This window comes from Benincasa hispida, chromosome 9 (genome assembly GCF_009727055.1).
Source record: "Benincasa hispida cultivar B227 chromosome 9, ASM972705v1, whole genome shotgun sequence".
Taxonomy (NCBI): Eukaryota; Viridiplantae; Streptophyta; class Magnoliopsida; order Cucurbitales; family Cucurbitaceae; genus Benincasa; species Benincasa hispida.
In genome coordinates, this window is record NC_052357.1 from 42,804,082 (window position 1) to 42,816,863 (window position 12,782).

General features: G+C 34.5%; 1 protein-coding gene across 1 annotated transcript; it reads left to right on the forward strand.

Moving 5' to 3' along the window:
- Window positions 1-9,434: 9,434 nt before the first annotated feature.
- LOC120086994 (40S ribosomal protein S4-3-like) lies at window positions 9,435-12,120 on the forward strand. The gene is made up of 5 exons (XM_039043837.1): window positions 9,435-9,562; window positions 10,044-10,121; window positions 10,222-10,402; window positions 11,089-11,186; window positions 11,545-12,120. Exons 1-5 carry the CDS (start codon window positions 9,560-9,562, stop codon window positions 11,977-11,979), a joined length of 795 nt encoding a protein of 264 aa, XP_038899765.1. The 5' UTR covers window positions 9,435-9,559; the 3' UTR covers window positions 11,980-12,120.
- Window positions 12,121-12,782: the final 662 nt, after the last annotated feature.

A 12,782-nucleotide genomic window follows, 5' to 3' on the forward strand; every position in this document is an offset into this window, starting at 1 on the left:
TGCTAATGAATCTTTTGCCTTAGGTGAAAAGATCTCATAAGATAAACTGGCTAGAAAAGTTCGCATATCTCTGCCTAAGAGATTTGATATGAAAATAACTGCTATAGAAGAAGCTCAAGACATTGCCAATATAAAACTTGAGGTCTACTTACTTTTGAGATGAATTTTGATATGAAACGTGCCAAGAGAAACCAAGGTATTCCCCTCTAATCCTCTATAAATGATCAGTTTGAAGGTAAAATTGTATAATCAAAAGAATCTCTTGTAGATTTGGTATCTTTGCTATATGATCAGTTTAACAAGATTATAAAGCAATTTGAAAATAAATCTGGAAATCATGTGCCTCAGACATGTTAAAGAAAGAAGAAGCACATATTCAAATCCATACAGATCTTAGAATCAGAAGAAGGATGTGGATAATTGAAGCACTATTGATCAGAATAAAAGAAAATCTTTCCAATGTAAGGAATGTGAAGGTTATGGTCATTATCAATATGAATGTCCAAATTACCTCAAACAACAAAATAATATTTATGTGTTAACCTTGTCTGATAAAGACTCTGAGGATAAAAGTGAATATGAAGAAGATGTTAGAGCTCTTATTAGTAACATTTTCGAGGACGTTCATAGGGGCTGAAATCAAGAAAAGTTGTGTAAGGACAGTAGTAATGAAGAAAATGAAGATTCCCGTGAATCCATTGAAACTTCTTATTGTACTTTACACCAACAATGCTTAAAGGATGTAAAAGTCGTGGATATTCAGAAAGAATGAATTGAGTCGCTTCTTTCAGACAATAGTAGACCAATGACCACTATTTTTTCTAACTTAAACTTGAGTTGAATCAAGCCAAGACTAAGTTAGAATCTATATGTAAGTGCATAAAGATGTTGAACTCAGGTACGAATGATCTTGATAAGGTCTTGCTTCAAGAGAAGAAAGTTGGTGATTTAAAAGGTCATGGAAACTCTTAAACAAAGAGAATAGTTGATGATCAATCTCTTTCTATGGGAAAACAACATACTACCGATGGATGTGATCAAACGCAGATGTCAACACATGAGTCTTCTGTTGGAGTTTATGCCCTAAATCTCGTAGGGTCATGTAGTTTGTAAACACTTGTATAAACAAATATTTTTTGTGATTTATAATATACGATATTTTATTCACATTGTCTATGAAATATTTGATATTTTAGTTGCATTTACCACAAACTAATAAACTAAAATCATGGTTATTGTTGTAACTTAAACATGTATGTAGAGACATACCAGTGAATTGTGTTTTAAGTGATAACCTAAATGGTCTGTAGTATATGGATAAGGCTGGATACCTTATCCTGGTGACACTACGAGTGTGGCCCGCTTTGTAGGTGTTACAAATGTTGTAAAGTGCTACAAATGATCTGATCCTGATCATTCATGTATTAGACATACGAAGGGGGATATTCTATACAAAGGAGTTTGTATAAGAATAGACCACGAAATGTTTAGTCTTGTTATATAATTTCGTTCATGATTGAGACTTTCATTTCACTAGGATGATCATAGGTAACATGACCTTAATCCTTAGTGAGTTGTGAACTTCTACCTATGAGGGCAGTCCTTTAATTTGCATGAGTGAGAGTAGTCAGATCGCCGACTCAACAAACCTACCATTTTGGGGATTCATCTGATTGGGGAGTGATAACGGGTAGAAATGCACGTTATCATAGTGCTAAGTTCTTAAACAATGTTGGCTTCATTGATAAAACATGTTAAAATGCGTCCATTAAGCATCAATTTCATAATATTGCGGTCGCATGCGTTCAACGCATAGAAACAGTTGATTTTTTGTGTTTTTATGCAGATTATGCGTAAACGCAAGGCAAAAATTGCGATCATAGGAAATCATTGGTCGAGCGCAACTTCACCGCAAGGCTTTGCGATGATTATGCTCGCAAACATTTGCTCAAGAAGGATTGCTGCAACTTGGTCAGCGCAACATGGTGGGCGCATCTGGGTGAAAGGCTAATTAATCACGATGGGACAGAAAGCTGATGACAGTCGAATCCGAATTAAGTTGACAGCCGATAACGATCACAAGTACATTCAGATTTTCGGTGATAATTATTCGGCGCATCATTCAGGAATTAAAGCCATCCCATCTGTACAATCATGAAAGAGAAGCCGCCTTTCACCCTGGATGTTCTATAAATACCAAGGGCAACCTTTAGAAAAGGGGTTAAGCAGATAATCAGTTCACCAGTTTACGAATTCAAGAGCTCAGCTCGTCTTTGTTCATAGTTTTCTTTTCGTTTTAAGGCGGAGCAAAAGAAGAGTGGTGACGCCGGAGATCGCTCAGGGTAACTTAAGAGAGAACCTTGAGGCGTAGAAGCAGAGAGCAAGCCGACTCTCACGAGAGCGAGACTATCTTTTGAACACGAGTAGAAAAACAGTGTAAAGGCCTGGGCAGCAAGAGATTGCTACCAGGCTCTTTATTCTATACTTGCATTGTTATTTTGTATTTCATCTTTATATTTATACAATGGAAGTTCTATGTCTACATTTGTTCACTCTCCTAGTACGCATGAGTAGCTAAACTAGTCGAATGGGTTGGGAAGAACTAAACTAACATGACCTAGGAAGTTCATTGCTTGTGATCGTCTTGTTTTATGCTGTGCAAAATACCCTTTAGAGCTACTCGAGAGAGAGTCTAAAGAAAGAACCTAATGACTCGAGAGAGCTAGGTTAGAATCTAGACTTGAAAGAGCAAGATTAGAATTGCATAAACAAGAGATAGGGACTTAGAGATAAGCTCTGTTTGCCAACTTGCATCGCATGCATCCTAGAGATGGGAATGATATTATATGGTCGCCTTATTTGTGTGTGTCATTTTGTCATTGCATAAATAAGAATAGAGACTTATGTGTAGGTCCTATAGACTTAGCGCATATATCGCATACGTTCTAGCCTTAGAAGTCGTGGCATTCGCACCGAGAGGTGGTTTACTGTTGTATGCATGTTGCATGAACGCATCCTAGGAAGTGTTAGCCGAAACTTTTCTCAACCCGTTCATTGCATACTCATCGCAATTCCCGTTTAATCAACTCTTTTCAAGCTCCGCCACATTTGTTTATTTTTCATTAACACAAACAACCATTCCAACAATTTATTTATTTATCCGATTACCGCAAAGCTTTCATAAAAATTACCAATGCAACCTGTTTTCACAAGTCCCTGAGTTCGACCCTGGACTTACCAGGAAACTCAGTAGAATTTACACTTGGATTCCACTGAGGAAACTTGAGTGCACAACGCAATTTCACCATCGCATATCATCCATAATTCACTTCACAAAAACAAGCATCAGGGAGTTGGGAACTCAGCTACACAAGATGGAATTCACCCCTTCCCAAAACAGTGGGACTATGATCTATTGTTCATTAGAGGAATCAGTGGTATTTAAGGAGTTAGATATAACTACAGGAGCAAAACAGGAATTTGGCCTAGCTGTACTTTTGAGCGATTTGTGAAGGTCATCGTACTGTTAATTGGTTATATCCAATGGACATAGAATTATATCTGCAGCGTGAAGAGTGAAGTTGTAGGTCTTTAGTGGAATGTTCGATAGTTAACGGATGCTGGATAATGTAATTAAAGAGTTTAATTAATTATTTCAAGTATCGTTGGAGCTTCAAGCTACAAGTCCATAAGGTCCCCTTGGTAGCTCAAGGATTCAGTTGAGAATCAGTTTTTGGGTTAATTTGAATTGTTCAAATTAATAAAAAGAGAATTTGATTATATATGATATAATTAAACTGGTTCAATTATATATGATATAATTAACATAATGTATTTATTACATTATTGTTTATTTGGAGGAATAAATATTTGAATGTGATTCAAATATATTATCTATGAATGAGATTCATAGTTGTTAAATTTAATATAATATGATTTATGTTAAATGCCATAAAATAGAGAAAAAGAACTATAGTTTATATTGTATATGATGCAACATTAAAACTATAGGTTATAAATATAATATGATAAGTTGGTTATCATATCTATTTATATTATTAATTATTTAGATAATTAATCCCTTTTTCTCTCTAACTACCTTAGTGGGAGGTTAGTTGGTTTTTATGGAAAAATGGAATAAATAAAATATGATTTTATTATTCTATATCTAAGCTACACGAATTTTGGAGAATCTATACGATAGATTGAGAGAACATATACAATAGGCTCACTGACTACACGATTGAGTGATCTTGTTATACGAGAGTCTTCTTCTTCCTCGATCGTCTTCCACCTCCAAACTCACAAACTCCCTCCTAACCAAAATAGTCAGAGTCCACCACTCATGGGTTCTCACCCTAAGAATACTGAGGTCACCAAGTGGTTGTGTCTTCCTCTTTTGGTTCAAGTCTTGTTGTTGTTCGTGAAGGAAATCGAATACGAGGATTTCCATGAGTAGCGGAATAGATCATTCCAAATTATAATCATGTATGAACATTACAATTCCAGTCGTATACAGAAACAAATAGTTTGCAATCAATACAGAAATTACAGCATGAACAATAAGAAATCAAGGAGAAAAGCTACAAACATTTGTCGACTCGTCTCCACACTCCTTGCTCACGAACGCTCGAACATAACAACCTCGAACGCTCGAACAACATGACCGCAACACTACACGAACACTTCGCACTCAAACTCAGCAGTCGCCTATGTCACAAACTCCTCAGCAAGAACACGAACGGCCTCCACAAAACCACAACGATGTCGAGTTGAGTATGACACCACCAAGAAGGCTACCTTGGTATTCTCAGTGTGAGAATCCAGATGGTGGGCTCTGTTTGGACTTGGTTTGAGGCAGACGACTGGAGGAAACAACATTCGTGTACAAGATTGGGCAAGTAGAAGATGGCTGAAACCTATCGTATAGGTCGATGCCCAATTGTTTAGCAAAAGTTAAGCGATTGTCTAGCAAAAGCTAAGCAATCGTTTAGCTCAGTGTTTGTCACTTACAAAACACTACATGATCATTTACTAAAACAAGCTATTGCTTGGTAAATCTGTATTTACTTGACAAGCTCCATGAGTTTTCTTTTTGCGAGAGAAATCTCAAATCTTTTTTGCCAAAACTTACTAAAATTAGGAAAACTATTTTCCTTTTATCTCACGGTTACCATGAACCACCAATAACCTCCCACTCAATTGGTTATAGAAAAAGATTTAATTATCCAATAATTAATATTATTATAAATATATATGATAACCAACTTATCATACTATATTTATAACCTATAGTTTAAATATTTCATCTCATGAAACATATAAACCATAGTTATTTTTCTATTCCATGGTACTTAATGTAAATCTCATTTACATTAATCCTCCACTAGATGTATCTCATACATCATACCGATTGTATCATATATAATCAAAATACCTCTTGTCAGTTTGAACATTTCAGATCAACACCAAGAACTGATGCTCAACTGAATCCATTGAGCTACCAAGGGGACCTTATGAATCTGTAGCTCGAAGCTCCAACGGTACGTGAATAACTGACTAAACTCTTTAGTCACAGGATCTACCATCTGTTAACTATCAGGCACTCCACTAAAAATCAACAACTGAACTATCCTTACCACAGATATATTATATGTCCATCTTAACCAATCAGAAGTGCGACAATCTGTAGTAGTTCACAACACTTGCAAACCTCTACAAAGTGGGTCGTATCCGTAGTGTCACCAGGATCAGGTATCCCACATTAATCCTTATACTACAGACCTATTTAGGTTAACACTTAAGGCATGATCCACTTGTATATCATACATGCTTAAGTTCACATAAGATAACCAAGGAGCTTTGTTTATTGGATATGAGTAAATGTCAGAATTAAATAACATTTATTTTATTCATCAAACAATGTATATCTTTACAAAACAATGAGACTCCGGGAGAATTAGGACACCAATCCCAACAGTTCGAGGAGTTTGTGACTGTTTGAGTAGTTTGCGACAATTTGAGGGATTTACATGAAAAAGAGTTCTTCAAAGGTATAATCTCTAGACTCTTTTTTATGTTAAAAAACATGTTGTAATTTTTATTAAGATGCATAATCTGAATGTTTACTGTAAATGTTTGTTTTCAATCTAAATGAGATTTGGACGATCCGCTTCCACTCATGGATCTTGTAAATCGAGTTCCATTAGTCTTAACATCTGTCTGTGATATTAAAGTATCTTTATGCAGAATATTTTCCTTATCTGGAAATATCTGGGTGTAATATTTTGTCCGATATTTTCCTTTATTGAGGCGCGATTTATCTTTTCCAAATGAAGATTTGTTTCCTTTCTTAGATTCGATTATTTAAAGAGAATTATGCTGATCATTTAGGGTTGTCGCTTTTGTTAATCGAGCAAGTCGTATATCAACTACATATAAGTTCAAGAATTCATACTATAACCTTGGATTTGTTGGTTAATAGATAAATTAATATTGCATAATTAATATCTAAATTAATCAACTAATAAATTACAAGACTTTGGGGCATAAATCCTAACAGGAGAACTTCTGCAAAGGATTTAACAGTATAATTGAGGTTTTAGCAATACCATATAGGAGGACCTCTAAGACCCATGAAGCACATTTGGACATTTGTTAGGCCGAGAGGTAGTAGTCTAAATTCCTAACGGACAATTCATGAATGAGTTGGTGGGGAGTCGGGGGTATGAGTCATGGTTGCCACCTTGGGTAGTGGTGTTGTAGCCACTTGAAGAGTAGCGACTCAATGATTTCGTGAATTGTGAAGAGGAAAAAGTTATGAGCCTATGCAACCATTACACAATACTAAATCTATATAAATGATAGGAATGTTTTGTTAAAGGTACGCTAAAAATGCTCTACTATTTTCTATTACCAAGTTACTCATAAACCCAACACTCACTTAAATGTCGGTTCATGTGTGTGGCTTGACACCATACTGATGTTCAATTTCCTTTATTTTGTAGAGAACTTGAGATACTTTCTTCTAAGAATACAAATTTACTATTGATTCAATTTTCTATATCAACAATAGACTAACAAAATGAATTAATTTTAAGATTATTAAAAATACAAGATAATATTTGAACATTTGAAAATATAAAGACTAAAATAGAATAAATCTCAAGGTACCAATATGAAAAGCACTTGAAAAGTGTTTTATTCACCTTTAATTTAGAGTTGTTTTTACTTAATATTATTATATTTAATGTTGTTTACTAGTGATTTTCAAAAGTTGAGTGAAATAGCAAGATTTGAAGTTTAACTGAGTAAAAATAGTCTATTTGTGCCCACTAAAGTCATTTAGTGGTTATTTCCACAAATAAGGGGAGATAAAGAGGCCAGATTAGTTGATGGATGAGCGGTGCAAAGCTCCTTCAACGTTTGCACGATGCTTCAACCTAAGAGCATGTTTTTGGGTAGCACTACAACACTAGTGAGCAGTGTTGCAACACTACGAAGTATTATGGCTCAAGAAATTCGACAACGTCGCGGCGCTATCATGAAATCCGCTATAAAAATAGGGTTTGGCGGCCATTTTGGGGATCAAAATTTATACACTAGAAAGCGTTTTGGATGCAGATAAGGGAAAGAGAGTGGATAAAGTGCTTAAAAGCTGATCATCCATTCCAATGGGCAAATCAAGGAGTTGCTGACAATATCCAATGATGAGGACTTACTTTGATAATAGTTTTCCCTTGTTCTTTTCTCTTATTATTCTTTGTATGGTTGTTAAATTGATTCAAATATGTTTTTGATAGTAATAAGTGACTATATTTTTTAGTTCTAGGATGTTGATGAATCTATTCATAGATTTACGTTAGTTCTTAGAATTCTTATGGATATTGTGAATTTGATTATTTTTCATTGTTATTGTCATTCTTTTTATTCTTTTTATTATTGTTATTGGTTATCAATGAATGTTAGGTTAAATGTTCAATTTAATAGAATGTGCATTTAACTGGATCTATAATATTGGATCATTGTTACTCTCTCATGGAAATAGTTCAATTTATAATGAAAATTGATTATGAATTTGCTTAATGTCATATTTGTTAACTTGATTTCGAAAGATTAGGAATCAAATAGGATTGCATGAGAAAAGATTGTTCTTCAAAAGAAAGTAATCTGAAATTTAGTTTCTAGATTTAAACGCATCATTGAGCACAAGAATCCATAAAACCTAAGCATGAATTAATGAATTGAGTAGTGAAATAATATCCTGGAAAGTTTTTACTGTTGAAATTTGGTCTTTGCTTTTTTTTTTTTTTTTTTTTTTCATTTTTATTAGTTTAAATTCATAATCCATCATATTTCCAATCCTTAAATTAAATACAATCCTAAGATGGCTCAAGTAATTTGAGCATTTGATCTTCTGATGATATCCAATCTGTTAACCATTTCTCTAATTTGACATGTGCACTTGCAACTATCACAATACTAAAATGATATTTTAACCTAAAAAAGAATATGTAATGATTTTTTAGCACTTTAAAAATAAAAAATTATAATATAATATACATTGAAATTGAAATTGGATAGTTATCTTAATTTAATATATGAAAATAATTAAATAAAATTTTTACATGTTAACATTTTACTTATTTTTAGAACAAAAAAAAGTAATAAATAAATTATCCGAGTAATCTAAACCAGCCAAACCCAAGTGTTGCATGTTTAGATTGGGTTCATTATTTAATTAGAGTATTTCAAGCTAAAAAAAAGAGAAAAAAAACTTATAATAAGGTTGGGTCTAAAAAGTGTTCAACCAAACCCAATTGAAAAATCGAGATTAAAAAGGTAAATATAGAAATTTAGGGCCCAAAATGAAACGAAATTCAAATTTCAAAAGTAATATTGTATCATTTTGAAATCGAGAGATTAAATAGAAACGAAACTCAAAACTTTAGTACTAAGATGAGGTTTTGAGATTCTGAGTTAGTTTTTATAATCACTGGTTATTATAGTTGGTGAGTTATAATAATCAATAGGTTATAATAGTTAGTGTTTGGGGCACAAACTATTTTAGATTGGGTTATAATAGTTTGTATTTGAGGTATAAACTATTTTTGTTTGGGTAGAAAATATAAACACGGTAGCAAATAAGAAAATAGATGATGGGTGATAAATAGTAAATACTATAGCAAAAAAGGTTTGAAAATAGTATTTACTATACTTTATCGTAAGTTATAAATAGTTGTATACACCACTATTATATTTGGTACTCCTAACATAGAGTGTCTATAATAACTCACTCCATCAACTTGATGCTCCAAATGACCCCTAAATATGTAACATTTTAAACAAAATATAAAATATACCCAAAAATGTATTTTTCCCTATATAATTTTAGTATATGACATAATAAAATAGTGAACCACGTGCAAGGCACGTGTCTGAGAATTACTTAAATAAAAAAAAATCTTGCCTCTTCTTCCTTTCCGAAAGAACCCTAGCTTCTTCCACAAACGCCGCTGCTCCCTCCCCACAGCTGCCGACTCCAGTTTAGCTCCGAAATATGGTCGGTGATCTCATTTTAACTATTTCTTACTTTGTTTCATTTGTCCATTCTTTCTTTCTTTCCATCCTCGTTGAATGTTAGACTTCTGTTATCTGTTTTGGGTCTCTCGTTTGTCTTCAGATGGATTACTTTGTGATGTGATTACGCCTTTGTTTTGTTATTTTTCTGAGACAATTTGTTGGGCACAACAATGTGAAGATTTTCGCCAATGGGTTCATTTTATTTAAATATAATTGATGTATGTGTCCTTGTTTGGGACTGTATTCTAAACGCAAGATGAGTATTGGCATTCTGCAGTCCAAATATATGTATGGCGTTATGGTAAACGCAAGATCATATTGGCATCAGCACAGTTTTGTGATTTTTGTCCACGGTTATTTATTTTTGCCTTATGATCTCCGGATTTCTGTGTATATGCTTGTGTTTTGGTGTTCTAAATAGATACATTTTTCTTTAAAATTAATGCCTATGGCTATGATAGGCAAGGGGACTGAAGAAACATTTGAAGAGGCTCAATGCTCCGAAGCATTGGATGCTTGACAAGCTTGGTGGTGCATTTGTGAGTCATTTTGTAGTTTCATTTATTTTACTTTTTCTCTCGAGTTTATGCATCACACTTATTTCTGACAGTTGGTTCTGCCTCTGAAATCTGTTTGTAGGCCCCCAAACCTTCGTCTGGACCTCATAAGTCAAGGGAATGCCTCCCATTGATCCTTATATTGAGGAACCGACTGAAATATGCTCTCACATACCGTGAGGTAATTGCAATTTTAATGCAACGACATGTTTTGGTCGATGGGAAGGTCAGGACAGACAAGACTTTCCCTGCTGGTTTCATGGGTATGTTCATCTTAAGCGTTGTAACTATACTATTGTTTGAGTTCCAATATATACTGACCATTTTACACAAGTGGCACTAAAGGAGTTGTTAGAATAGCTAGCTAAATTAGTTTTTTTATTCTTGGAATTGGCTGTTGATTTTATGAACTGCTGATCATTTTACACAAGTGGCACTATAGGAGTTGTTAGAATAGCTTGCTAAATTAGTTTTTTTATTCTTGGAATTGGCTGTTGATTTTATGGAACTGAATTAGGGAAGTAATGGAGTGTTGTTGTTACATCATTACTAATGGCTGGTGGGGTCCTTATTGTAAGTTGTATATTATGTATTTTTGGTGGCTTGAGTGTTGGTTGTACTTCTACTATCATTTTGTTTTAGTATTTTCTTCCCATTCTTCTCAGTTGAAGATGGCATTTAAATCTATTCTTTTCCTACTAAAAATATTGTCTGGGAATGGGGCAAATCATAGGGAATGCAACTATTGCTTTACCTGCCAGATTACCATCTCCAAACCAGATAATATAATTGATAATATTTTTCAGTTATTTGTCTGTCAACTCATAAACATTCCCTGCTTGAAACTTCGTTGTATTGTTTCTTCATTTTTGATATGTTTATTACTTTTGTATGTACATTTTAAGCCCAAGCCCAACACTAATTTATTTTGTCTCTCCCTTCTCTTTAGACGTCGTGTCAATTCCCAAGACAAACGAGAATTTCCGGCTTCTTTATGACACAAAAGGTCGATTCCGCCTACACTCGGTTAGGGATGAAGAGGCTAAGGTTAGCTACTATCCTTTGGATATTGAACTTTGGCCTTCTATTTGTTACAATCTTGTTGTATAAAGCAAAGGGATATAGATGCAATTACAAAGAGTGTTTGGCATCAATAATTCATGAATCATATGGGAGAGGTTTAGCTCTTATCCGGATGGAATATTGTATTCTAAAACCATTCTACATTTTTCAGCGTGTTTTCTTCATGTTAGCTGCTCTTTTAAGATTATTATCACGTGGCGTTCATGTAGGGAAATAAATCAAAATCCTATATCACTCTGAAGTAACAGGCTGGAGTCCCTGGACACTGTTGTCCATCATATAATTGGACGATTCAAGGTTGACTTACTTATTTTTTTTGCAGTATAAGCTGTGCAAAGTTCGCTCAGTGCAGTTTGGGCAAAAGGGCATCCCTTATCTGAACACTTATGATGGACGCACTATCCGTTATCCTGACCCTCTGATAAAGGCGAATGACACCATCAAGCTGGACCTTGACTCCAACAAGATTGCTGATTTCATTAAGTTTGATGTAGGAAATGTTGTGATGGTGACTGGTGGAAGAAACAGGGGCAGGGTTGGAGTGATAAAGAACAGGGAGAAGCATAAGGGAAGCTTTGAAACAATCCACATTCAGGATGCAACCGGACACGAATTTGCGACTCGACTGGGCAATGTATTCACAATTGGTAAGGGGACTAAGCCATGGGTGTCCCTACCCAAGGGCAAGGGTATTAAATTATCCATCATTGAAGAAGCTAGGAAGAGGCTGGCAAGCCAAGCCGCAGTTACCGCTTAAGATTTAGTGTAGTGTAGTCATTGATGAAAGGTGGGATTTTGCTGTTGTTAGTTTTGTTTTTTGTTGTGTGAGCTACTGCTATGATTTTGTCATTCCAAAACTCTCTGCTTTAATGGATTTATCTTTTGGAAATTGTCATAATTGTACTTGTTTTTTTGGTTAATGGAGTATAATTCTCTTCCAATAATTATATTCAAATGTTTTTTCTAAAAATTTTGTAGGGTGGGAGTAATGGGAGTTCATAGATACAGACAAGAAAAGGAAAACATGGAAAGCCCTATTTAGCTGAAGTGTAAATTACTTTCACTCTCAAATTTCATCTGACATTGCCATTTTTATCAAAAGTTTAAATGTCGAGTGATATTGTGGAGTTCTAATATTTTGAAAATGTTGTTGGCGTCGACAAGTTAGATTTATTGGATAATTGAAAATTTCTTTCGATTCTTTGGACCCATGTTTAAAAATAGCAATCTCTCCTTCAAATGTTCAATGACTCCACTCATGACTAATTTTGACAACAATTATAGTTGGTTACTATCATCTCGCTATGACAACAATCATTGCCATCAAATCTTAGGGTTCAACCCTGGACAGGAGGTGGAAACTACCAAGTTGGAGTATGATAGGGGCAGAGGGAATTTCCGGTGGAGCGGTGAAATGCGGGAGATCGGAAAGAACACCAACGGCGAAAGCACTTTGTTGGGCGAAAAAGATTATCTTTGGCTACCAACTTCACGATCACTTATGGTAACCACCTTTAATGACCAACTTCTGAGAATTAAGAATGAAATTATGAGAATTAG